This window comes from Apodemus sylvaticus, chromosome 21 (genome assembly GCF_947179515.1).
Source record: "Apodemus sylvaticus chromosome 21, mApoSyl1.1, whole genome shotgun sequence".
Taxonomy (NCBI): Eukaryota; Metazoa; Chordata; class Mammalia; order Rodentia; family Muridae; genus Apodemus; species Apodemus sylvaticus.
The window spans coordinates 22,216,135-22,242,271 of NC_067492.1; the positions used below are offsets into that span (position 1 = coordinate 22,216,135).

General features: G+C 46.5%; 1 protein-coding gene and 1 non-coding gene across 2 annotated transcripts; one reads left to right on the forward strand and one right to left on the reverse strand.

Annotated features, from left to right (window-relative positions):
* Window positions 1-4,307: 4,307 nt before the first annotated feature.
* On the forward strand, window positions 4,308-20,966 carry Nqo1 (NAD(P)H quinone dehydrogenase 1). Its single transcript, XM_052166466.1, has 6 exons — window positions 4,308-4,441; window positions 14,940-15,104; window positions 15,181-15,311; window positions 15,565-15,678; window positions 17,402-17,503; window positions 19,937-20,966. The coding sequence occupies exons 1-6, from the start codon at window positions 4,435-4,437 to the stop codon at window positions 20,240-20,242; spliced, it is 825 nt and encodes a 274-aa protein (XP_052022426.1). The 5' UTR covers window positions 4,308-4,434; the 3' UTR covers window positions 20,243-20,966.
* A 4,890-nt stretch (window positions 20,967-25,856) lies between these two features.
* Window positions 25,857-25,958, reverse strand: LOC127672229 (U6 spliceosomal RNA). Its single transcript, XR_007974887.1, has one exon. It is a non-coding gene; the product is annotated as a U6 spliceosomal RNA (small nuclear RNA).
* Between the last annotated feature and the right edge of the window lie 179 nt (window positions 25,959-26,137).

Here is a 26,137-nt window from a genome sequence, read left to right on the forward strand (position 1 = left end):
GTATCGAGTATCGGCCTAGCTGATAAATTCTCACCTTTTCTTTGTTTGGGAAGAGAGATGCTTTAAGAGCTGCCACTGTTCTCCTTGTCCGCTGCCTCTGAGTTTTCTTTCTCCCTTCTTATATCCCGTTGTTGTGTTACTTCGGCTTTGCCCTGACCAGGATGAGAATCCCACGGAGACCCATCACAAGGCCTGTCACCAGAAACAGGGGAATGCACTCATGCCTTTTCCTCAGCGTCAGAACTTATCAGATAACAGGCAAGGCTGTTATAAAGTCTGCCCTACTTTAGGAGCTTGACCGAGGCACACGCAGGTTCTTTATTCCTTTTGTTTCTTTCTTTGTTTTTGAGACAGGGTCACACCGTGGAGCCCTGGTTGTTCTCGAACTAGCTGTGTGAACTGCCTGCCTCTGGTGCCCAAGTGATAGGGTTAAAAGTATGTGTAGGGCTGGAGAGATGGCTCAGCGGTTAAGAGCACAGACTGCTCTTCCAGAGGTCATGAGTTCAAATCACAGCAACCACATGGTGGCTCACAACCATCTGTAATGAGATCTGATGTCACGTTTCTGGTGTGTCTGAAAAGAGAAATGGTGTACAGCATACTTATATACATAAAATAAAAAAATAAATCTTTTTTTAAAAAATGTATGCACTAACTTGTCCGGATTTATTCCAATTTTAATTGCTAATATTAATTAATCTCACACATCACACAATGAATCTGTATCTATATATCTCTCTGTCTTTCTATCTGTCTCTCTTTGTCTCTACATCTTTATCTCTCTTTATCTCTTTCTATCTCTATCTCCAACTGTATCCTTATCCGTATCTCCCTTCTCTCTCTCTCTTTATATATATATATATATATATATATATATATATATATATATATATATATGTGTGTGTGTGTGTGTGTGTGTGTATGTGTGTGTGTCCCTCTCTATCTGTCTCTTTCTATCTGTCTCTGTCTCTCTCTGTTTTTGTTTTTTGTTTGTTTTTTTGTTTTGTTTTTGTTTTTTTGTTTTGTCTTTGTTTTTTGAGACAGGGTTTCTCTGTATAGCCCTGGCTGTCCTGGAACTCACTCTGTAGACCAGGCTGGGCCTCGAACTCAGAAATCCGCCTGCCTCTGCCTCCTGAATGCTGGGATTAAAGGTGTGTACCATCACTGCCCAGCCTCTGTCTCTGTCTATCTTTCTCTACCTCTATCTATCTCTCTCTGTCTCTCTCTCTCTGTCTGTCTCTCTCTGTCTCTCTCTCTCTGTCTCTCTCTGTTTCTTTCTCTATCTCTATCTCGTTCTCTCTATCTCTGTCTCTGTCTCTATCCCTATATCTCTAGCCCTATCTCTGCGAGTTAAAGACCCAGCGCCGCTGTAGAGCCCAAGGGGTTTCGACACTGAGCTGAGAAAGCAGCTGTATAGGCAGACGAGGAACAAGACCGGTGTCTGGAGGAGCTGCCGGCAGAGCTGCTGCTGGAGTCAGGTCTGAGTCTGAAGCTGCAGAATTCGGAGGTGAGGTGAGAAGGCTGAAGCAGGCCCAGAGCAAGAAATACGTCAGGTGCAGGGAACAGCAGCAGGTTAGGTCCGGATCCAGACAGGCAAGTAGGCAGCTAGACAGGCGGTGGGCTGCATGGTGGTGAGGGACAGCAGAATAGGGAAGCCCTCAGCTCTGACGGCATATACCAACTATTAGATGATAGGTTGTGTGGAGCCAGGCCGTTGCTATGTGCCCTTGGCATCCCTTATGCAGTCCATGTGGGGGAAACCATACCCCTTCCTCAATCTGGAGTGTCCCGTAAGCTCTTAGGCCTGGTTTCCCTGGGATGTTTTTTTTTTTTTTTTTTTTTTTTTTTTTTTTTTTTGGTTTTGGTTTTTTTATAGCCAAGGCTATACAGAGACAGGGTTTCTCTGTATAGCCTTGGTTGTCCTGGAACTCACTCTGTAGACCAGGCTGGCCTCGAACTCAGAAATCCACCTGCCTCTGCCTCCCAAGGGCTGGGATTATAGGCATGTGCCACCACACCCGGCTCCTGCGATGATTTTAATGCTCGCATAATTCGGGCATCTCTATGAATACCTCAGCCAACAGAGCAATCATCCGAGGTTCGGTACAACACGACTCAGTAGCTGGTATTGGCTCAAACTTCAAGAGTCAGACTCTAATAGTTCATTTTAGGCATATTTAAGCCCAGCACAGTCTGATGCAAAGTTTCCTGGTGTTAGTTAAGTCAACCTCATGTGAAGCTTAAGACAACAAAACTCTAAAGTACAAATGACACCATAAGATGGATTCTAACAAGTTCATGACAAGGGTCAGGGGGAGGATCTGGTGTGGTCTTGGCCACACAGAGAGCACAAAGGTCACCAGGCTATTAGCCACAACTACCCCCAGCCTCTTCCTTTGAAGAGACAGCCCTGCATGTTTGGCATTCTTGGTCCCCCTAGCGCTTACCTGTGAGCATAAGTACATCTGTGTCTGCTCCACCATGTGACCCCACAGCTTTAAGTCTCCCCAATAAGCCTAAGGATGTGTCCCCTAGAGTAAGTCACTTATAAACGTGTGCTGGTGGATGCTCTTGACAGCCGATATAATTTCCGGGTCCTTATAAAATGGAGTCTCCTAAGGCAGTGCACCGCCTGCAGTATCTCTGCTTTTATACGATAGGAGTGACTTAGAGAGGAGCATGGCCTGACCTATATACTGAGGGTGACCTTGAACTCCTAACCCTGAATGAAAAAATAAGAAAGAAGGACATGATATGGTGGAGGAGTTTTATTGTAGAGAGAGCCTAGCCAGAGGCAGGGACATGGAGACTCCAGAGGGATCATGTCCCTGATGTCCCTGAGCTGGGCCATATAAGGAGAGTGGGGAGGGGACGGCCAGAAGAGGAGGAAGAGGCCAGGAAGGCGAAAAGGGACAAGATTATGTATTATAGAATCTAACCAAAATGGCTACATCATATGAGGAAGATCAGCTGGGGGAAGGCAGCCCAGCTCCTGGGCTGGAGAGTTCAGGGTAGGGGGCAGGGTATGCCAGCCATAACCTGTAACAAGTAGGGAGTGAAGGATGCTGGGAGAATCTGATGGCCAGGTCTGCTTTAATAGGTTCAACAGGCACCTCAGACATTTGTCCTAGATTTGAGACCTAACGGATCCTTCCCACCAACTGCTACGTGAGAGCTCCCGTCAGCTCCCGCTGTCACCGACATATTATTTCTCTTGCTTGTTATTTAAAAAAATAAAAGTAAGTGTGTGTGTGTGTGTCCATGGAGGTCAGATGAGGATGCTGGATCCCCTGTAACTGAGTTACAAGTGGTTGTGGGCAGCCCCGTTAGGTGCTGAGAACTAAAAAGGGTCCCTTTGATTTCCTGACAAGCCCCCGTACAAGTTCTGAAGGATAACTATACCATTTTTGTTTTGGAACAGGGTCTCATCATCATGTAGGGTCTCATCACTGTCCTGGAACTTACTACATAGACCAGGTTAGCCTTCAACTCACAGAGTTCCACCTGCACCTCGCTGGGATTAATGGCGTGTGCTACCACGGCCCCACAAACAACATTTTTTACTTAAGACGATTTAAAACCTTTTGGTTCAGTTCTAAATTCTGATGTAAATCTTCGTGTAAAGTTATTAAGTTTCACCTGTGGCTACAGAAATACTTCCCGGTGGCTGCCGTACCCCCTGCCCCTCCCCCCAGCTTTGCTCTGGCTTCCTGGAGGGTCATGCAGATGAGTTCCCGGTTACCTGGTCACCGGGGACAAAATTGAAAAGACCCAAGCGTGTACACCCAGTTTTGGCAGTTTCTAAGAGCAGAATCAGAATGCTGCACAAATGAAACGAATTCACCCTAGGACAAGTCTCTCTGAGCTTTCTATCTAGAGTCACAGTGACTTGGCAAAATCTGAGCCCGTCCTTTGACTGCCCCACCCTTCCCATTCTGTGCGTGCAAAGGTGACTTCCCACGGCTGAGTGTGCGCTAATCCACATAGGCCTGATATGTAGGCAGGTCCCAAGAAGCTCAAAACTTTGTCTTGGAAATTTCCATTTTGTACCCAGGAGGTCTCGGGACAGGGAGCAGATGAATTTACCCAATATGTACCCATATCCTCAAAACCTCTCACTCCCTGGCTCACCCCTTTGACATCCATATACAGGAGCGGAGTCCAGCTAAACTGTTTCTCCCTGCCAATAACTTGGTATCCTCCCCACAGCGAGGCTGGGTTCGGGAATCCAGCCCCGCCCTCACTGGCTGCCCTGCGCAGTGGGCTGGGCCAGGATAAGCAGGATATAAAGTCTGCAAGTGCTCAGCCCACACTGCTCACACAAGCTCACTGTAGCCCAAAGGATCTCTCTCAAGTGCTTCAGGGTCGTCCTGGCAACCAGCTGCTCAGCCAATCAGCACTTGGTACTACGATCCGCCCTCAACATCTGGAGCCATGGCGGGTGAGTGTGGTGCCAACTCCAGTCTGATTCATCCTGAGGAGAATGTAGGGGCTTGCTATGAGTTTTTGTTTTTGTTTTTTTCTTTGCCTCAAAGAGAAAAAGTGATTAGGATCCTGGATGAACCTCGGTTAGTCCCTGGAAGGGGAGTTTCTTCTCAGAACCAGAGATGGCGTGCAAATTATTCTGTAGCCCAAATTCACCCATGGGCAACTCCAGCACTACCCGTTCTATACTGTTTTTTAACAGAGTTGGCCATTCGCTGTACCTCGTTTGGACTATTTAGAAATAGGGTAATGTGTATCCCAGGTTGGCCTTAAAACTGCTGTGTAGTGAAGGATAGCCTTGAACTTAGGGTCTTACTGCCTCCACTGCCGAAGTGCCAGGATTTTAAGTGTGCATTGTCACACCTGATTTATACGGCTCTGCGAATTGACCTGAAACCAAGACCTCCTGCACACTAGACAAAGTCTCTACCCCCTGAGCTCTGCGTTTATCTCCAGCCTAGGCCAGATAGTATTTAACCATTTGGAAATACGTTGTTAACATTTAAGAATGCAAACAGGCAATTTGTAGGGACCACTGCTGGGCTTGGTGGCACTCTGGAGGCAAAGGCAGCTCTGAAGCTAGCCTGGTCTACAGATGCAGTCCCGGGACAGTCAGAGTCACATAGTGGAGAGAGACTGTCTCAAACAAACAAACAAACAAACAAACAAACAAACAAACAAAACACAGACTTTTAAAAGGGGGATCACCACCTTGTGAAAGAAAAAGGGAAGATGTGGAGTTGGGATCTGGGGACAGAGCAGGGAAGGAATATAATGGAACTGGGACCTAACTCCAGCCTGCTTAGCCCTGGAAAGTTTCTGCTGTGACCCTGGAGGGGGAAATCTGATTTGTTACTTGCTCCATTTTGGTGACAGTCTCCTCACTTTGCCATCAGCAAGGGGAAGGCAGGGGAGAGCGTCCTTGGCAGTTACCGACACATTATTGCCTAGTGTTTGACTGGCATCTACTGTGTTCTTGGCCAAGTAACCTCCAGGGCTAAGCGCTTCCCAACAGGGCCTGGCTCTGAGTTCTGGGCAGCAATAAGGTTTAGGCAGTGTTTCCTCTGCTGGGGCGGGACCGTAACGTTTTGGAGTTCCTTTCCCTTTAAAACTACTCCAGCCTCTGCAGTAATTATACTCAGGATCTCGCCTTGCTAAAAACACAGAGGGAGGGAGTGAAGAATGCTTCTGGGGTTGGTACAGTGCCACCCAGTGTTCTCTGAGCTCTACGATGAGTAGAGCTGGGAGAACCCCCCCCCCCCCCCAAGGAAGGGTTTTCAACATCTGGTAAGGCTGTGTCTGCTTTCTGTACTGGTCGCCATTTATCCACAAGGGATAACTATTCCAAGACCCCTGCCCTGGATCCACGGACAGCAGAGTCCAAGCATTGTTATCTTCTATTCCCACACTTGTGATTCATCTCAGGTCAATGTTTGTTCATTCATTCATTCATTCATTCATTCTTTTCTTGTTTGTTTGTTTGTTTTTTGGATTTGTTTTTTTTTTGAGACAGGGTTTCTCTGTGTAGCCCTGGCTGCCCTGGAACTCACTCTGTAGACCAGGCTGGCCTCAAACTCAGAAATCCGCCTGCCTCTGCCTCCCAGAGTGCTGGGACTACAGGCGTGCGCCACCACCGCCCAGCTTCATTCATTCATTCATTCATTCAGGCCAGATTAGCTTCAAAGTTAATTTGGTCTAGGCCGACCTTGAACACCTAATCGATCCTTCTGCCTCTGCTCCCCAGTGCTGGAATTTACAGGTGTGTGCCCAGGCCTGGCTAAATTTAATTTACAAATTAGAGTGGGAGATTAACAAAGTAAAAAAAATTAAAACAGAAAGATGACAGCAATCGGCTGTAATCCTGGCAACCCTGGTCTGCTCTCAGTCGCATCAATGAAACACCGACCAAAAGGGTGTTTTGGCTGACAGTTCTGGGTCCCAGTTCATTACCAAGGGAAATCTAGGCAGGAACCTGGAGGCAGGACCTGAAACAGAAGAACTCTGCTTACTGGCTTGCTGTCTGTGACCTTTTCAGCCTGTTTTCTTTTCTTTTTTTTCTTTCTTTCTTTTCTTTTCTTTTTTTGATTTTTTGTTGTTGTTGTTTTTAGGATTTAGTTTTTTTCGAGACAGGGTTTCTCTGTGTAGCCCTGGCTGTCCTGGAACTCACTCTGTAGACCAGGCTGGCCTCGAACTCAGAAATCCTCCTGCCTCTGTCTCCCAGAGTGCTGGGATTGCAGGCATGCACCACCATGCCCAGCTCTTTTTTTTTTTTTCAAGATTTATTTATTGTTATATTTAAATACACTGTAGCTGTCTTCAGCCCCTCCAGAGGAAGGCATCAGATGGTTGTGAGCCACCATGTGGTTGCTGGGATTTGAACTCAGGACCTCTGGAAGAGCAGTTAGTGCTCTTAACCACGGAGCCATCTCTCCAGCCTCAACCTGTTTTCCTATACAACCCAGTGGCACCTGCCCGAGGGTGACACCAACCACAGTGAGCCGACCCTCCCCGCATCAATCACTAATCAAGAAAATGCTGCCTGTCACAGGCCATAGGGCCAGTCTGATGGAGGCCTCCTGAGGGGGCCAGTCTGATGGAGACCTCCCGAGCTGCCTTTAGTGGAGCCGAGGCTCTAGCGGAGGGCTGGGAAGCACAGAAACTTTCAGGTGGGGGAGGGGGAGGGGACTGAAAGCAAGAATAGGCTGGATAGAGGTTTGTTTCCAAGTGACGTCCAGATAACTTCAGCTACCAAAATTTAGAGTCAGGGTTAGCAAGAAAGTTATTGGATAAAGGGACCTGCTACCAGGCTTGACGACCTGAGTTCCAGCCCAGGGACCCACAAGGAAATTGAGAACCAATTCCAACTCCTGCAAGTTCTGCCCAAGTCAGGAAGGCAGACAGACAGACAGACAGACACACACACACACACACACACACACACACACAGGAAAAAAATAATGTAATTTAAAAGCACCCTGGAGGTAGAGGCAGATGGATCTTTCTAAGTTTGAGGCCAGCCTCCTCTACGCAACAAGCTCCAGGGCAGCCAAGGCCACACAGTCAGAACAAACAAACAAAAGAAAACCCACAACAAAACAAACAAAAAGTATCAGGCTGGAGAGATCCTCATTGGTTAAGTGCACAGGCTGCTCTTGCAGAGTCTGGGTTTGATCCCCCCCCCTCCCCAAGTTCACAAGAGAGCTCAAAACTTTTTTTAACTCCAGTCTTTCTAAGGTACCAGGCATGTATCTGTTGCACAGGCATGTGTGTAAACAAAACACCCATACCTGTAAAATAAGTACATTTTAAAATTTAAAAATTCTTTTCTTTTCTTTCTTTTGTTCTTTCTTTTGTTTTTGTTTTTTCTTTCCTTCTTTTTTTTTTTTTTTTTTATATATATCCCTGACTGTCCTGGAGCTCACTCTGTAGACCAGGCTGGCCTTGAACTCACAGAGATCTGTCTCTGCCTCCCCAGTGCTAAGATTCAAGGCTTCTATCACCACATTTGGTCTATTTTAATTTTACTAAAAAAAAAAAAAAAAAAAAAAAAAAAAAAAAAAAAAAAAAAAAAAAAAGACATCTTCTGAAGCTTAGGCCCTCATAGGATCCCAGGCCCCAGCCCTACAATATCTATCAGGTGCCCAGGTAAAATGTGGCACGGCCGGGAGCCCGGCCTCTAATAACATGAGCATTTCAGGGCGTAAATGGAATGGAAATCAGGCACAGGTGTGGGACAGGGAGGAGCACGTTCACACAACAATGGAACAATGCATCTGTTTCTTGGCAGCCCATCAGGGCAGGGGACAAGAGGCACTGGCTTTAGCACGCTGGGGCTGCGGGGCTGGCTCGGTCGGGGGCGATTATGAGGCTCCGGATTCAAAACCCAGCCTAAATCAGGAAGCAGTTGCAGACCCAGTAGATGCGGGGATCCAAGGCAAAGCAGAAGTTAGTGTTGGCTAGCGTGCTAACGTGCTAACGGGAATTCCTGATGTGCTTCCAGACTCATCCCAAAACAAACACTTAGGTCTTTAATTACCCCGGAAGTTATTGCTGTTTGAAGAATCATTCAGATGAAAACTAGGGGCTAGAGAGCTGATTGACCATTTACTGTATAATTCTGAGGACCAGAGTCCAGATCTGTGGTCCAGAGTTCAGATCTCGCAAGCCGGGGCAGGGTATCCTACAAGTACCTGTAACTTCAGTTCCAGTGGTCCAACGCCCTCTCCTGGCCTCCAGAGGTACCAGCCTACAAATGGCACCCACATCAGCACATACATAAAAATAAATCCTTAAAAAATAGTTATTTAACACTAGCCCAAGAAACTATCTATACCAACAGCACCCAGCACTTAGGCACTTTTTTTTTTTGGTTTGTTTTTTTGGATTTCGTTTTTTCGAGACAGGGTTTCTCTGTGTAGCCCTGGCTCTCCTAGAACTCACTCTGTAAACCAGGCTGGCCTCGAACTCAGAAATCCGCCTGCCTCTGCCTCCCAAGTGCTGGGATTACAGGTGTGCGCCACCACTGCCCAGCATACTTAGATCCTTTTGTAACCTAGTCAACCATACCCGACAAGGGGACGGGACCGTTCTACTAATTTTCTAGGGAGATCTTTTCTTTTCATGTTGATGGTCCATTAAACATTGTCAGGTGGTGGTGATGCACACCTTTGATCCCAACACTGGGGAGGTGGAGACAAGCAGTCAAGCCTGTGTTCTAGGACAGCCAGGGCTACACAGAGAAATTCTATTTGGGGGGCGGGGAGCCAACATCAGTAGACACTAATTTCTCACGGACTTAGAATGCATTCTTTATTCTTCTTGCTTGTCCCTTCCTTCCATTTTACTTTTATTTCTAAAATGTATTTGTTATTATTAAAGTGGTGTGTGTCTGTATGTGTGGGTGCCTGTGTGTGTGTGACTATATGTGTGTGTGCCTGTGTGTGTGTGTGTGCTCCCTCACACCTTTGAGTACCCGTGTGCATGTGTGTGCCTGCATCTGTGTGTGCCCGTGTGGTGTGTAAGTACCACAGCATTTGTGTGAAGGCTGGAGGACGAGTCTGTTCATTGTTTTTCACAGCCTTCCATGGGGTCTGAGGATCAAGTCAGGTCTCTGCGGATCTGTCAGCGAGACCTCAAAGAATAGGTCGGACTACAGTGTCACGCAGTTGAAAGCCTGCTTCAGGTTCAGTGAACATTTGTACATGTATGTAACACAGGAAGCAGTGATCCGAGGAGAAGTGAGATTAGAAAAACATGATCAGAAACCATGTAAAAATAAGTGCCAGTAAGCACACACTACATATTAACAGCAGTAGCAGTCCTGTCCCGGAACTTTCTCTGGACAGTCCAATTTACACACGTTGCCTGGCATGCACCATCGATTATCTCTGGGAAATCATGAAAGCGAGGCAGAAGGCCATGCCCAGACTCGGGGCATTCTAAAGACAGCACTCGGCAAATCCTCTCAACCAGGTTGGGTTCTATGGCTGTGTTACAACATCCAACAAGAATAAACATGCCTTAGAAATTGAATGTGAGTGTCTGTCACAGGAGGCATGAAATCACATCCAAGAACAATCCAGGAAACAAAATGCATGTGAAGTAAACGGCCTTGGCCTCTTTCTTTTCCTGGAGGTTCTCTCGGTTCCCAAGGCTTGTTCACCATGTTCACACGGGACTGGAGGCTTTGACAGCTTTACCCACTTTCCTTTTTTTTGGGGGGGGGGGAGGTAGGGTTTGGAGACAGGGTTTCTCTGTGTAGCCCTGGCTGTCCTGGAACTCACTCTGTAGACCAGGCTGGCCCAACTCAGAAATCCACCTGCCTCTGCCTTCCAAGTGCTGGGATTACAGGTGTGCGCCACCACCGCCCAGCCCTTTTTTTTTTTTTTTTAAATTGGGAAGCTGTTGTCAAGTGGGCGAGTTCACTGGCCCCAAGGACCAAGGCCAGGGAAGTCACCACAGGGAGAGGAGGAATAGGGAAGGGGAGGGAGAGAGAGAAACAGAGAGAGAAAGAGAGAAAGAGGCTCTTATACAAAGAGGAAGAGGAGGAGAAGAAAGGAGGAGGAAGAGGAGGAGGATGAGGAGGAAGAAGAGGAGGAGGAAGAGGACAAACCTTTTTCCATTTTTATTAGTTACTTTGCATAGCTGTGAACAGAAGGGGTTCCAGAGCTCGAGTTAGAGAGGATCTCACCTGTGGCAGCCGGGGAGAGAAACACATGCCCGGAGGGCCCGATCTAATCTTCAGAAGCATACCCTGAGTGACTCACTACTTCCAGCAAGCCCTACCCCTACTCCCGCCTCCAGCTCCTGTTCCCAAAGTTCTTCTCTAGTACCATCACAGGCTGGGGACTGAGTTTCCAATCCTTCAGCCTGTAGGGACTTTTTTTTTTTTTTTTTTTTTTTTAAGACAGAGTCTAATTTGCCCTTCAGGCTGGACTAGAACCTATTATCCTATTACTTCTGCTTCTCAAATGCTGGGATGACAGATACGAACTACTAAACCTAGTTGTGGGGCATCCCATGTTCAAGCCATGAAGCCAGAACCAAAGCATGCACAACCCAAGCTCAGTTCAAGTGCACAGCCTCGTCCATTGGCTTCTTTGTTTACGGCTGCAGTGGACTCCATGCTACAAGCATGAGGCCCTGAGTTCAGATCCTAGAACCCATGCTTTTTTGTTTGTATTTTATTTAGAAAAGCCAGGTGTGGCAGCTTATAGTCAGAGTGTAGCCCCTGGGCCTGCTGGCAGCCATCCTGGCGTACTTGAAAACTTTCAGGCTAGATCATGTTTCAAACAGGGTGGAAGGAACCTGAGGAATGACATCCAAGGTTGTCCTCTGGCCTCCATGTGTACACACGTGTACTCACACACATGGATAAGCACACACACTGGAATTTTTTTTTTTTTTTTTTGGTTTTTTGGATTTGTTTTTTTTTTCCCCGAGACAGGGTTTCTCTGTGTAGCCCTGGCTGTCCTGGAACTCACTCTATAGACCAGGCTGGCCTCAAACTCAGAAATCCACCTGTCTCTACCTTCCAGAGTGCTGGGATTACAGGCCTGTGCCACCACTGCCCAGCCTGAGTGGGATATTAAGGAGGTGGCTGGCGTGGGCATGGAGGTCCCAGCGTTTGGGAGGTAGAGATAGGAGGATTAGAGGTTCAAGGTTATCCTCTACTACACGGTGAGTTTGAAGCTAGCCTGGGCTATGTGAGACCCTTTTCTCATAGGGTGCAAGGTGATTGGGTGAAAATGGCTCTGTCTTCAGAAATGATGTGTGGATCAGTGTGTGGAGAGATTGTTTTATAATGGGGGTGTTGCTAGAGCTAGTGTAGCTCTGTCTTGAATCTGCCTCTCTTGCCTTGTCTTTCAGTCCCAGAACTGTCTTAGGACTCTTTAGAATTCTCACCAGCAAGAAGGCCTCCACTGGTACCACCTCCCCTCCTCCCAACTTCTAGTACTATGAACTGAAAAAACCTTCTCCCCCCTTTTTTATAACCATCTAGTCTGTGGTATTCAGTTATAGCAACAGTAAGGATGGTAGTTTGAATAAGAATGGCTTCCACAGGCTCATATATAGGAATGCTTAGTTACCAGGGAGTGATCTAGTAGAAGGATAAGGAGTCGTGACCTTGTTGGAGGAAGTGTATTACTTTGAGGTGGGCTTTGAGATTTCTTTTTTTTTCTTTTCCTTTTTCTTTTTTCTTTTTCTTTCTTTTTTTTTTTTTTTTTTTTTTTTTTTTTTGGTTTTTCGAGACAGAGTCTCTCTATGTAGCCCTGGCTGTCCTGGAACTCACTCTGTAGACCAGGCTGGCTTTGAACTCAGAAATCCGCCTGCCTCTGCCTCCCAGAGTGCTGGGATTACAGGTGTGCACCACCACTGCCCAGCTGGCTTTGAGATTTTAAAAGCCCATGCCAGGCCCTGTGTTGCCCTGTCTTTCTTTTCCTGTGGATCAGGATGTAGCTCTCAGCTACCTCTCCACTGTCATGAGCACCCACCATGCTGCCACGCTGAGAATGGACTGACTGTTGAAACTATAGCAAACCCACAGTTAAATTCCTTCTAAGAATTACCTTGGTCTGGGCTGGAGAGATGGTTCAGCCGTTGAGAGCACTGACTGCTCTTCTGAAGGTCCTGAGTTCAAATCCCAGCAACCGCCTGGGGTGGGGGTGGGTGGTGGGGTGGTGGTGGTGCACGCCTGTAATCTCAGCACTCTGGGAGACAGAGGCAGGCGGATTTCTGAATTTGAGGCCAGCCTGGTCTACAGAGTGAGTTCCAGGACAGAGTGAGTTCCAGGACAAGAGAAACCCTGTCTTGAAAAACCCAAATCCAAAAAATAATAATAATAATAATAATTACCTTGGCCTTGATATAGTGACTAAGACAGTAAGTAAACTAAGACAAATGGGTTCCTATAACCTGTCACTCATCCCCTCTTCTCTCATGATCCCTGGCTTCCTGGCTGCCGAAGCTTTGCTGGTTGATAACAGATGGAAAAGCTGAAGTCAGAGGCAAGCTTTCTTAAATGCTACTAAGGATGGAGCCAGGAGCGGGACGCACATTCTGCCGCGACTTACACGCTCCGGCTTTAACTTTTTTCTTTAACTTTTTGGATGGGTTTTTTTTTTTTTAGATTCTTCCAAGGTCCCCTCTACCCCATCCCGTGCTTTACTGAGGGTCTTTTTTCTCTGTGTGTCTGCTGTAGATGTTTCCTCACACCCAAATAAACGCTTTTCTTCAACTGCAAAAAGTAAAATAAAAATAAATTTTTGGACAGAATCTCCATATGCAGTCATGGTTGGCCTCAAGCTGAGAGATCCGCCTGCTTCTGCCTCCTGGGTGCTGAGATTAAAGGTGTGTGCCACCGCATCTGGCATTTTGGGGAACTTTTTGCTTTTGTCTTTTAAGACAGGGTTTCTCTGTGTAGCCCTGGCTATTCTGGAACTAGCTCTGTAGACCAGGCTGCCCTCAAATTCACAGAGATTTGCCTGTCTCTGACTCCCAAATGCTGCAATTAAATGTGTGCACCACCACCACACCTGGGAAACGTTTTTGAGTGCAAACATGATGTTCAAAACATTTTGGACTTATTTCGGAGCCCTCTGTGTTGTGGATTGATTCTAATACTACTTGTGTTAATTCGGCTCCAAAAATTACCGGGCACTCACACATCTGCATGTAAGATGCTGAGGGTGCTGCCCTCAGCTGGTTTTGATTGGCAGATAAAGTTGCCAGCCACAGATGGCTAGGCAGAGAGACAGAGGCAAGGGAACCGGAGAAGAAGGATTCAGTACCTCAGGCCGGAGAAGCAAAGGGATCAAAGCCGCAGCGCGGAGAGACAGCCAACATGTAGAGGTTGGGGATCGGGGCCCAGGAGGCCTGGGTCCGGGGCAGCCAGGATGGAATATAGGTTTTAGTAGGTAATAATTCAGGAATATCGGAGGGGAGAGTGTGCTAGCAACATGGAGGATTGAAGTGGCCCAGCCTTTGAGCTGGTTAAGGAACATTAAAATAGAAGGCTTTGTGAGTGTGTGTGTGTGTGTGTGTGTGTGTGTGTGTGTGTGTCTTTCACTTGAGAATCCAGAGCATGGATTCTGGAGAGATGGCTCAGCGGTTAAGAGCACTGATTGCTCTTCCAGAGGTCCTGAGTTCAAATCCCAGCAACCACATGGTGGCTCACAATCATCCATAATAAGATCTGATGCCCTCTTCTGGTGTGTCTGACTATAGCTACAATGTACTCATATCATTAAAATAATATATATATATATATTTAAAAAGAGGGCTGGAGAGATGGCTCAGCGGTTAAGAGCACTGACTGTTCTTCCAAAGATCCTGAGTTCAAATCCCAGCAACCACATGGTGGCTTACAACCATCTGTAATGAGACCTGGCTCCCTCTTCTGGAGTGTCTGAAGACAGCTAGAGTGTACTTACATATAATAAATAAATCTTAAAAAGAGAGAGAGAGAGAGAGAGAGAGAATCCAGAGCATTGAAGTAGCTAGTGAGGAGCCCACACAGACGCTGCCAAAGAGGTAGAGCAGATTAATCAACTACAACAATACCGCTAGACTTCAGATTTAAAAAAAAAATTTGATTACATTTAGTGTGTGTGTGTCTCTGTGTGTGTGTGTGTGTGTGTGTGTGTGTGTGTGTGTGTTTGTTCCTTGTGGGGGTCATGATAACTTCAGAAGTTGGTTCTCTCCTTCCGCCATATGGGTCCTGGGACTCGACCTCAGGACATCCGACTTGGCAGGAAGTGCCTTTATCTGCTGAGCCATCTCACCAGCCTCAACTTTAGATTTTCAGATTAAAGATGTTTAGTTGATAATGTCAGCCACTGTTCCCCACTCTGAGAAACTAAGGTGGGAAACGTGTCTGATCCCAAGCACTTTGGATTACAGACTCACTCGTCCTGTTTGGGTTTTCTTTCCATGCCTCACCTATGTCTAAGCAGCGAGGAGAGCCCTGATTGTACTGGCCCATTCGGAGAGAACATCATTCAACTATGCCATGAAGGAGGCTGCTCTAGAGGCTCTGAAGAGCAAAGGATGGGAGGTAGTCGTTTCTGACCTCTATGCTATGAACTTTAACCCCATCATTTCCAGAAATGACATCACAGGTAAGAACCGTCTGTCTGCGTTGACATCGGACCCCCGTGGCCCAGCCTCAGTCCCATCCCTCTTGCCTCCCAACAGGTAAGCTGAAGGACTCGGAGAACTTTCAGTATCCTACTGAGTCATCGCTAGCATATAAGGAAGGCCGCCTGAGTCCAGACATTGTGGCTGAACAGAAAAAACTGGAAGCCGCAGACCTGGTGATATTTCAGGTATCACAAAGAGCAGACAGCAAAAGAAAGCGGTGTCTGGAGTGCTTGCCCTGGTGGTTCTGGAGTCCTCTGCATTCTAAGTGATGTCAGTCACAGGAAGTGATGTCAGTCACAGGGCATGCAGCTGAGCTGATGTGCTGTGTGTATTTACATGGATTTATATTTGTGTGCGTGTTGTTTATATGTATCTGTGTGTGTGTGTGTGTGTGTGTGTGAGTACTGTGGTCTGACTTCTTGGTCTTCTGTCCCACAGTTCCCACTGCATTGGTTTGGGGTGCCTGCCATTTTGAAGGGCTGGTTTGACAGAGTGCTCGTAGCAGGATTTGCCTACACTTACGCCACCATGTATGACAAGGGTCCTTTCCAGGTAGGTGAACCATTGACCATTTCCTGAGTAGATTCTACTCTGAGAGCACAGACGCACTCTTCAGACCAGGGAGGATGCATTGCATAGCTCTTTTTTTTTTTTTTTTAATTATTTGGTGTTTTTGAGACAGGGTTTCTCTCTGTAGCCCTGGCTGTCCTGGAACTCATTCTGTAGACCAGGCTGGCCGCAAACTCAGAAATCCACCTGCCTCTGCCTCCCATTGTGCTGGGATCACAGGCATGCACCACCACCGCCTGGCTTGTATCGCTCTTATAATCACATGACAGGATGTTTTGGATTTGCTCCATTTTTTTAAAATTTACTTATTTTATGTATATGAGTCTTTTTGACATAATGTTTTAGATTTGCTCGATTTTTTTTATATTTACTTATTATTTTATGTATTTGAGTGTTTTGACTGTTTATATGTCTGTGTGCCGCCACATGTGTGCAGTGGTTGAGGGGTCTGGGAAAGGGGGGGGTTACATCTTCTTGGAACTAGAGTTACAGGACAGTTGTGAGCCACTCTGGGTGCTGGGGACTGAACCTGGGTCTTCTGAAGGACCTCTTAACCCCTAGCCCATCACTCCAGACTGCCATTAACATGTATCTGGGAGGGACACAGGCGTGCCACAGCGTGTTCGTGGAAACCAGGGGACAAGTTGCAGACAGGAGATCAGACTCAGGTCGTCAGACTCGGTGGCAAGTGGCTTTACCAGCTAAGCCATCTCTCCAGCCTTTGGACTTTGTTTTAAAGTGTTCCAGAAAAAAACAAAAACAAAAAAAACCCCAAAAAAACCTAACTTGAAAATGTTGAGGGAATTAATGAGTGGCTGGTATAAGAGAGATAAACTAGACTTCAAGCTGTTTGCTAGGTTTTTTGTTTGTTTGTTTGTTATCCTTGAATCTTCATGCTTGAGATTTTTCCATAGTAAAAATAAAAATGGAAAAATCTTACTGACTTGGTGATAAACACCTGAAATCCCAGGTGGGAAAGACAGGAAGACCAAGAGTTCAAGGCCATCCTCATCTACTTAGTGAGTTTTAGGCCAGCCTGGGCTACATGAGATCCTGTCTGAAAAAAAACCATAAAACTGGAAAAAGAATCTTTGATGTTTAGAGGCCAAATAGTGACAAGCTATCTTGTGACTTTTTTTTTTAAAAAATAGATTTTTAAACATTTATGTATTCTTCTTTTATGTACATCAGTGTTTTGCCTGCACGTGTGTCTGAATGAGGGCGTTAGCTTCCCCTGGAACAAGCGTTACAGTTGTGAGCTGCCATGTGGGTGCTGGGGATTGAACCTGGGTCCTCTGGAAGAGCAGTCAGGGCTTATAACCACTGAGCCATCTCCCAGCCTCAACCTTTTCTTTTTTAATTGAATTAATAAAAATTGACATGGGGTCTTATTATGTAGGCCTGGCTGTGTTGGAACTCACTCAGAGGGACCCACCAGTCTCTGTCTCCTGAGCACTGGGATTAAAGTCGTGAGCCACCATACCCAGCTGTCTCCTAAAGTTTAGAGTGAGCTGATGATTTGTGCTGTAGTCATGGCACTCCACAGTCACATGCTGGTCCCAGCCGCAGCTGGAACACATGCAGAGTCATGCTGAGCTGGCACAGGAATAGGGTGACCTCATTCATTCTTCTCTCCAGGGGCCCCCTGTTCATTAACTCACTGGGACCCAGGAGAGGAGCCTGCAACACTTGTTTTCTCTTTCAGAACAAGAAGGCCTTGCTTTCCATCACCACTGGGGGCAGCGGCTCCATGTACTCTCTTCAGGGCGTCCACGGGGACATGAACGTCATTCTCTGGCCAATTCAGGTAGCCCTCTGTTGTTGAACTTCCAGAGAAGTTTGTTAGCTGAGCATTCCTCGGAGTCCAAACCTCCAGACAGTAACTAAGAATGACCCGAGGTGTGACAAGAATAGCCTGGCAAAAGGGCAGCCCCTCCTGAGCTTCCTCCAGGAGCTTGTGAGGTGACCCAGGGCACATGGCCAAACGGTCTCCTAACCATGAGCGCCAGGGCCTCAGAGTGTGCAGCCAAGGCCTTGGCTTTCTCCAGCCTTCCTGGGATTGTATCTGCAACCACAGAACATCTTAATAAAAAAAAATATGTGTGTGTGTATGTGCCTGTGCATGCATGTGTGCATGAATAAGTGTGCTTGTGTGTATATGCCTGTATGTACACGCATGTGTTTGCCTGTCCGATTGTGTGTGTGTGTGTGTGTATGTATCAGAGGTTAACTTTTAAGATTCCGCTCTCCCAGTCGGGCAGTGATGGCGCACGCCTGTAATCCCAGCACTCTGGGAGGCAGAGGCAGGCGGATTTCTGAGTTCAAGGCCAGCCTGGTCTACAGAGTGAGTTCCAGGACAGCAAGGGCTATACAGAGAAACCCTGTCTCAAAAAACAAAAACAAAAATAAACAAACAAACAAAAAAACCCAAAAGAGTCCGCTCTCCCTTTACACTTTGTTGATACCAGGATTTCCTTGGCTTTTGTAGTACTGTGTGGTCAAAGCTCAGTGTCCTTGAACTTCTGGGCAGTTCTCCTGTCTCTGCCTCCCATCTTGCCTTGGCATGCTGGGATTGCAGATTCATGCTGCATATATATATATATATATATATATATATATATACACACACACACACACACACACAGATATATACATGTATATACAGATATATATGTATATGCATGTATATATACACACACATATATATATATTATATATATGATTTTTCGAGACAGAATTTCCCTGTGTATCTGTATAGCCCTGGCTGTCCTGAAATTCACTCTTGAAACCAACTGGCTTCAAACTTGGAGACCCACCCACCTGTGTCTCCTGAGTGCTGGGATTAAGTGTGTGCCACCGCCCCCCAGCTGCATTCACTTTTTAAATAGGTTCTGGGCTCTCTCTCCATCAGGCTTGCAAGGCTGGTAACTTTACTCTACTTGCTGATTCCTCTCTCCAGCCCTTTTAACTTCTTAAGGTGGGGGAGGTTCCTATATAATCCCAAGGTGGACTTGAATTTGTGGCGGTTCTCCTGCCTCAACTGGTTGGGTGCTGGCTTGAAGGCATGGACTGCCTTATGTGGCTCCCCAGGACAAGAATCAAGTCCACTGAGCTTGTCCCAGAGGTGGGCTTCGGGGTCCTTCGGGGGCCGAAGATTATGTCCACTCAGGACTGGGGCTGCAGAGGACAGCGCGAGACAGACATGCACTGGAAAGACATTTGGAAGACTGAGCTCATCGTGTGGAGAGGCAGAAAAATGCGCAACCACACTCGTGTGACACCCCAGTGTCAAGGAGCAAACGGTCTCCCTAATGTAATACAATTTCCGGCTCTTTTGGCAGAGGATCCAGGTTGGCACAGTTTCAAGGTTTTTACTCATTCAAGCTCTGCCAGGGAGGCTGAGCCAGGTGGCAGCTAGGGAGGGCGGGCAGAAGGTGAGAGAAGGACCTGTGTCAACTCCCCAGGGCACCTCAGGGCACCTCAGGCCTCTCACTGCCCTTTCTCCCGTTGGCAAGCCCAACTCGCCCTCTTAAAAGGTTTTGCTTTTGTTTTTTTTGTTTTTTTTTTTTTTAATTAAGTTTTATTTTATGTGTTTTGCCTGCTGTTTGTCTGTGGTTGGTATGTATGCAATGTTCGTGGAGGCCGGAAGAGTACATTGGATTCCCTGGAACAGCACTTAGAGATGGTTTTGAGCCACCATGTGGGTCCTGAGAATCAAACTCAGACTTTCTGGAAGAGCAGCCAAAGCTGCAAGTTTTTTGTTTTTGTTTTTGAGATTTCTATTTATGGACTGGAGAGATGGCTCAGCAGTTAAGAGCACTGACTGCTCTTCCAAAGGTCCTGAGTTCAAATCCCAGCAACAATATGGTGGCTCATAACCATCTGTAATGAGACCTGACACCCTCTTCTGGTGTGTCCGAAGACAGCTACAGTGTACTTACATATAACAATAAGTAGTTAAATCTTTTAAAAAATGTCTATTTATTTTATTGCTCTGGGTGTGTATGCTACGTTTTTGTGGCTGCCCACAGAGGTCAGAAAAGGTCATCCAATCCCTTAGAACTAGAAGAGTGACAGATGAGCCCCTCCATGGGTGCCGGGCGCCAAGATGGGGTCTCTGAAAGAGCAGTGAGTCTTACCTGTTGAGCCAGCTCTCCAGGCCCCAGATCAACTTCTGATGCCCGTTTACTGTACAGACTTTAACTCCTGCCACTTACCTCTGTGCTCTGTTTCTCTCCAGAGTGGCGTCCTGCGTTTCTGTGGCTTCCAGGTCTTAGAACCTCAACTGGTCTACAGCATCGGCCACACTCCGCCAGAGGCCCGCACGCAGATCCTACGTGGATGGAAGAAACGCCTGGAGACTGTCTGGGAGGAGCCTGCGCTCTATTTTGCTCCAAGCAGCCTGTTTGATCTCGACTTCCAAGCAGGATTCTTACTGAAAAAAGAAGCACAAGAGGAGCAGAAAAACAACAAGTTTGGCCTTTCCGTGGGCCACCACCTGGGCAAGGCCATTCCGGCCGACAACCAGATCAAAGCTAGAAAATAAGATTTTTTTTTTTTCCTAACAAGTAGTTAGACCCAGGTTTCTTTTCTCCCAGCTTGCCTGACTTGCTTTCATTTTTTTCCCTTTGCTCCACAAGGATAGGAACAGGAGTAGCTCGCTTCATGCATTTTTGGATAGTTCTGCCATGGCTGTGACAGCAAACGGAACCGAAGTCAGCTTAGGGAGCCTCAGGTAGCCTGGGATATGAATCAGGGAGAAGTGTAGAAGTGAGCTGGAAAATACTCTTCTAGGTCGTTTGTGCAGTATACACCCTTTTCTTAGGGCTAGCCCTGGCTACATGGCATCTAATCCTCCATCGGTTTGTTGCCTTTAATTAACTCTCTGTGGTTTAGGGCAGAAGGGAATTGTTCAAAGAAAACAATGGCCGAGGGACTAACTTGTTTAGCAGTTAGCAGTTAGCTAAAGCCTGTTTATGATACATCCTGGTTTCAATTACTGTGCAGTGGCTGACGCCGCCCGTGGGATTACTCTCACTCCACTCTGTCTTGTACACAGCACACCTAGGACCTGGGAAATATTAAAACAGATCTCCGTTTCATTCTTTTTATTCTTTTTTTTTAAAATTGAAATAAATGGATATATCACATACCAGATGGTGGTGCCTGCCTTTAAGCCCTTCAATACTTAAAAACAATAGACCCCTACTCACCCGGAGAGATGGCTCAGTAACTAAGCGCACTTGTTCTTGCAGAAAACCTCCAGAAAGGCTCACAGCTGTTTCTAACTCCAGTTCCAAAGGATACAATACCCTCTTCTGGCTTCTGCAGGCACTGCATGCACACAATGCATAGACATACATGCAGACAAACAAACAAATAAACAAGCAGGTATACACATAAAAATAAATCCTAAGTGCCAAAATGAAAATCAGTAGCCTTCTTCCAAAGCAAAACAACTTGACATATCATGTAGGTCTTATTATTTATAGTAAATAATCGTGTGTGTGTGTGTGTGTGTGTGTGTGTGTGTGTGTGTGTGTGTGTGTTGGTGTCTGACGAATAGTCTCACAACTGTGAAGCAAGTACCCTACTGTTGAACTACATTCTGATTTTGGCATGAAATTAAGTTTTATTTAGGTGTGTATGCACACATGGGTGTGGTGTGCCTGTGGAGACACATCCCTTGGCTGGAGTTACGGGCGTTGTAACTTGTAAGCTCCCTGAGGTAAGCGCTCAGAACTGAGCTCCACTTGGGTCCTTGGACAGCAAGGGCTTTTAAATGTTGAGTCACCTCTCTCTCGCCGCTCAGTTTAAATTCTTGAAATGCACACTGGGCATGCTGTGGCACGTGGCTATCTTCCCAGCACTCAGGAGGCCAAGGCAGGAAGGACAGAAATTTAAGGTTGGGCTGCATGAGACCCTATCTCTAGAGACAAACCTTGAAGTCTCTCTACCCTGGGTGCAATTCAAGGAGATGACAATAGTGCACCCTCTTGTGGCAAATGGGAAGAAAGTATACAAAACTAGATGGCCAGAACTTTTGTAGACCTGACAACACTGGATGCTTTCAAATTCATTTTAGAAAATCAACTCATTTCTTCTGGTACCAGGCTGATTAAGTCAGGATTATCTAGAGGAGCAGAACTTATAGAATGAGTCTAGATAGATGGATGGATGGATGGATGGAAGGATGGATGGATAGACAGATGGAAAGGGGATTATTAGACTGGTTTGCAGGCTGTGGTCCAGCTTCTCCAACAGTAACTGTCTACCCACAGAAGTTCCAAGAATCCAGCTGAATTTTTGTCCATGACATTAGATGTTGTTAGTCCTAGGGTTGAGAATAAGGCCACTGCCACAATCTTCCAGACACATTTGAAGCAAGCTTTAATTAAATACTGGCTGGAAGGATGGACCCTGACCAGGTCTATTCCAGGGTTTCCATGAAATGGCCACGAGCCACATTTTACAGAGGCTTAAGAAGACAACCCCAGGCGGGCCATGGTGGCGTAGGCCTGTAATCCCAGCACTCTGGGAGGCAGAGGCAGGCGGATTTCTGAGTTCGAGGCCAGCCTGGTCTACAGAGTGAGTTCCAGGGCAGCCAGGGCTACACAGAGAAACCCTATTTCGAAAAAACCAGATCCAAAAAAAAAAAAAAAAAAATCCCCCCCCCAAAAGAAGACAACCCCATAATGCCATCGTATTTTCCAGCACATGTGGTTAAGCTCTGGTGCAGCTGAATAAACCAAACTTGTTCAGGGGCGTGACCATGTGGCTTGCTATCTCTCAGAAACAGCGTCTTCCAGCATTTCAGGAAGTGTCCGTCCCCAGGCAAAAGGCTTACAGGTTAGAGGCATTTTTGTTTCGTGGACCTCTTAGGAACAGTACATTAAAACATAATCTTGGCTCTCAGAATGTCTCAGCTGATCTTCAGTCCACACCAGAATTCCAAAGAAGTAGGCTCTCTGCCAGTGAAGGAATGGATTTGCCGGTGGAAGTGAGGCAAGCAGGCAAAGACCGCAACCGTTCTTCTTCCATGTCTGTTATACGGGCTGTCAGCAGAAGGTGTGGCCTAGATTAAAGGTGGATCTTCCCACATCTAAAGATCTGGATTAAAAGTGGGCCTTCCAATTTTTTTTTTTTAATTTTTATTTTTTTTATTTTTGGTTTTTCTGAGACAGGGTTTCTCTGTCTAGCCCTGGCTGTCCTGGAACTCACTCTGTAGACCAGGCTGGCCTCGAACTCAGAAATCTACCTGCCTGTGCCTCCCATGTGCTGCTGGATTTACAGGCATGTGCCACCACTGCCCGGCTGCAGGTCTTCCCATTTTAAATGATTTAATTTTTCAAAAGTTCCCTCACAGGCTTGCCCAACCACTTGAGTTTTAATTAATTCCAGATGCCACACAGGCTGAAGGAGAATCTCCCGGGAGACCAGTTTAGAGATTCAATAATAAATGATGACCAGGACCAGGTAGCAGGGCTGCTTGGTATTGAGTCACCTACATGGTAGAAGGAGAGACAAGACTGCTGAAAGCTATATTCTGACCACACATGTGCCGTGGTGTAAGTGCTTAAGAGAATGCACACACCCATGTGCAAACACACAGATAAATAATGTAAGGAGAAGTTATAAGAGCACTAGGAAAGAAAGTGATACGGGAATTACAGCACACAGTGAACATGCAAGCAATAGATGCCTGGATGGGCGTGGGGGCAGTGTTTACTCTGATATACCCAACTAACAGGCCACTCTTACTAGTGCTAGGCACACAGCAATATGGGAAGCACAGACCCTTGCAGAATTGCATTATTGGAAAAGATAGCAGTTGCAGGCAGCCATGCTTGGTGTGGAAAAATGCCAGGAAGAAAAAAGATTAAAGGGACGCACTTGGGACTGAGGGAGTTGTTTTACACAGGCCAATCAAGAAACCGTCCGTTAAGTCCGTGCTTGTCAGAGTAAGTGAGACTGGGTGTCAGGAGGGTGAGCATTCCAGGCACTGGGATGTCTTTAAGTAAATCCAAGGAAGGGGAAATTAGGGAGACTGCCAGGTCAGACACCAACTGGGGTCAGACCAGATGGGGCTGTGGAACCACTGTTCGAAGGAGGATTTGAGCAGAGGTGTGCTAAGGCTTGTTTGAAAAAGAGAATTCTGGGTGATGTGTGAGCAGTCAAGTGTAAGAGAGGAGGATGGGTTTGGCCCTCCCAGGACGCTGTTACAACAGTAAAGGGAGCAGGTGTGTCTGACCAGCTCAGAGGTTTGGCTTAACAGGATGTGGTGAATCAGAAGTGTGTGGAGTCCAAAACTGATCAAAAAGATCTCAGCAACAAATGTAGAACTCAAGGAATTTACTAGTTAGTGGCACACACACAATCTTCTGTAGGGATGGTCTTAAAGCAGTGTAACTGGGGGAGACCTAGAGCTCTGTCAGGAGACCCGCTGACTGCTCTCTAAGACTCTTCAATACTTGAGGTCAGGATGAGTTTGAAAAGAGGTTTGCACAAAACACAGCTTTCCCTCGAGTCTATTTTAGAGCCACATTTGAGTGACTATGGATTAAGGGTATCTCAAACTCCCTGTTCCAGTATACTTTCATCAAGTTATAATGTTTTTATGGTAACAGAAGAAATTTATAGAGCAAGACATATACTAAGCAAATACATTAAGAATATGCTAGTGGAAACATCAGAGAGGTGGTGGATTATAGTCAGGCAGAGGAATCTCAACAATAGGCCTCAGATGCTGATTTAGGCCTTAGGTTGGTAGATAATACATTCCAAATAATGGAGGTAATACATTCTAAATGGTTTTGTTGTTTTGAAATCTGTGTGCCAGTTAGTTTTTTTGTCAACCTGACACAAGTCAGAGTCATCTGGGAAGAGGGAATTCAGTTGAGTTGCCGTCTTCGTCTTCAGAGATTGTCCTTTAGCAAAGTCTGGTGGTAGAAGTTGGGGAGTGAGCATTCTGTGTAATGATTGGTGTGAGAGGGGACCCAGCTCACTGTGGGTCATTCTACCCCTGGGCCTTTCAGAAAGGCAGGCAAGCAAGCCAGTAAGCATCTCTCCTTCATGGTCTCTGCTTTCCACTCCTGCCCTGACTGTCCAATTACAACTGGAATTGTAATTCCGATTACAACTGGAAACAGAAATTAACCCTTTCTGTCCCTGCTTGCTCTTAGTTGTGGTGTTTTATTGCAGCAACAGTAAGCAAACCAAGGCGTTTGTTATCAGGATGTTTGATCTGACACAGAGGCGGTAAGGCATGCCTCTTCAGAAAGCCAAAGATAGTCTGAGAGGAACTTTAATTGGGCTCCTGAACTGCATCAGTCTCCACAGTCATTGAAGTTTGCATTCACAGCCTTGGTAGACACAGGTTTTCTCCTTCACACGAGGGAAGCAGAAAAGTAGGCTTAGGCTGTCTTGAGAGCCAAGTGAAGACAGTGCCAGAGGAGGGAGGCACTGAGTGTGTCAAATGTGGTGGACAAGCCAAGTAAATGAGGTCTGAGGACAGACCCCCAGGCTTGGCCACTCCTTGGGGATTTAGACAAAGGCTATTTCAGTAGAGTGGGACGATACATATCAGGAAGGTTCAAGGGGATAGGAGAGAACGTCTAGCTGTCCAGAGGATATGTGACCAAAGAGAATCGCTCACCTAATGTTGAACCAGACTCTCTTCCAAGCCAAAGTACCACCATCTTCAGCTCTGCTGGGCCAGCTCCCAAGAGAGCCTGGCAAACACCTGGGCTGTTGACTATTTGTCTTCTTTCCCAGGACAGGCTAAGAGGAGTCATGGGACTCTCACCTGAGTATCTAGCCACCCCTCCCACACAGCTGTAAAGGATTCTGACTTAACTGCGATGTGGTTCTGGAGAGGCTAGAGGGAGGATACGGATAGGGAAGAACCAGGGGGGAGGGGCGAATTCATCTATGCAGCCCTGGGGAAAATGCTGCATACCTTCTCTTTTACAGTCACCTATACTCCCATCGTAATGCCTCACCCACTGATCTGCAAGTAAGCCTCATAAACATTGATTTCCCTCAGTGAACCCCCAGGGAATCACACATGTTGGGAACTCAGGAGAAGGAGTGGGTGTTGTTGACATCTCACCAAGGGAGGGGATTTTATTATTTTTTTTTTTAGTTTATTTTTTAATTTTTAAAATATGGAACACTTCACGAATTTGCATGTCATCCTTGTGCAGGGGTCATTCTTCTTGGTATCATTCCAATTTTAGTATATATACTGCCGAAGTGAGCACTATTTTTTTTTTTTTTTTTTTTTTTTTTTTTTTTTTTTTTTTGAGACAGGGTTTCTCTGTGTAGCCCTGGCTGTCCTGGAACTCTCTCTGTAGACCAGGCTGGCCTCGAACTCAGAAATCCACCTGCCTCTGCCTCCCAGAGTGCTGGGATTACAGGCCTGCGCCACCACTGCCCGGCT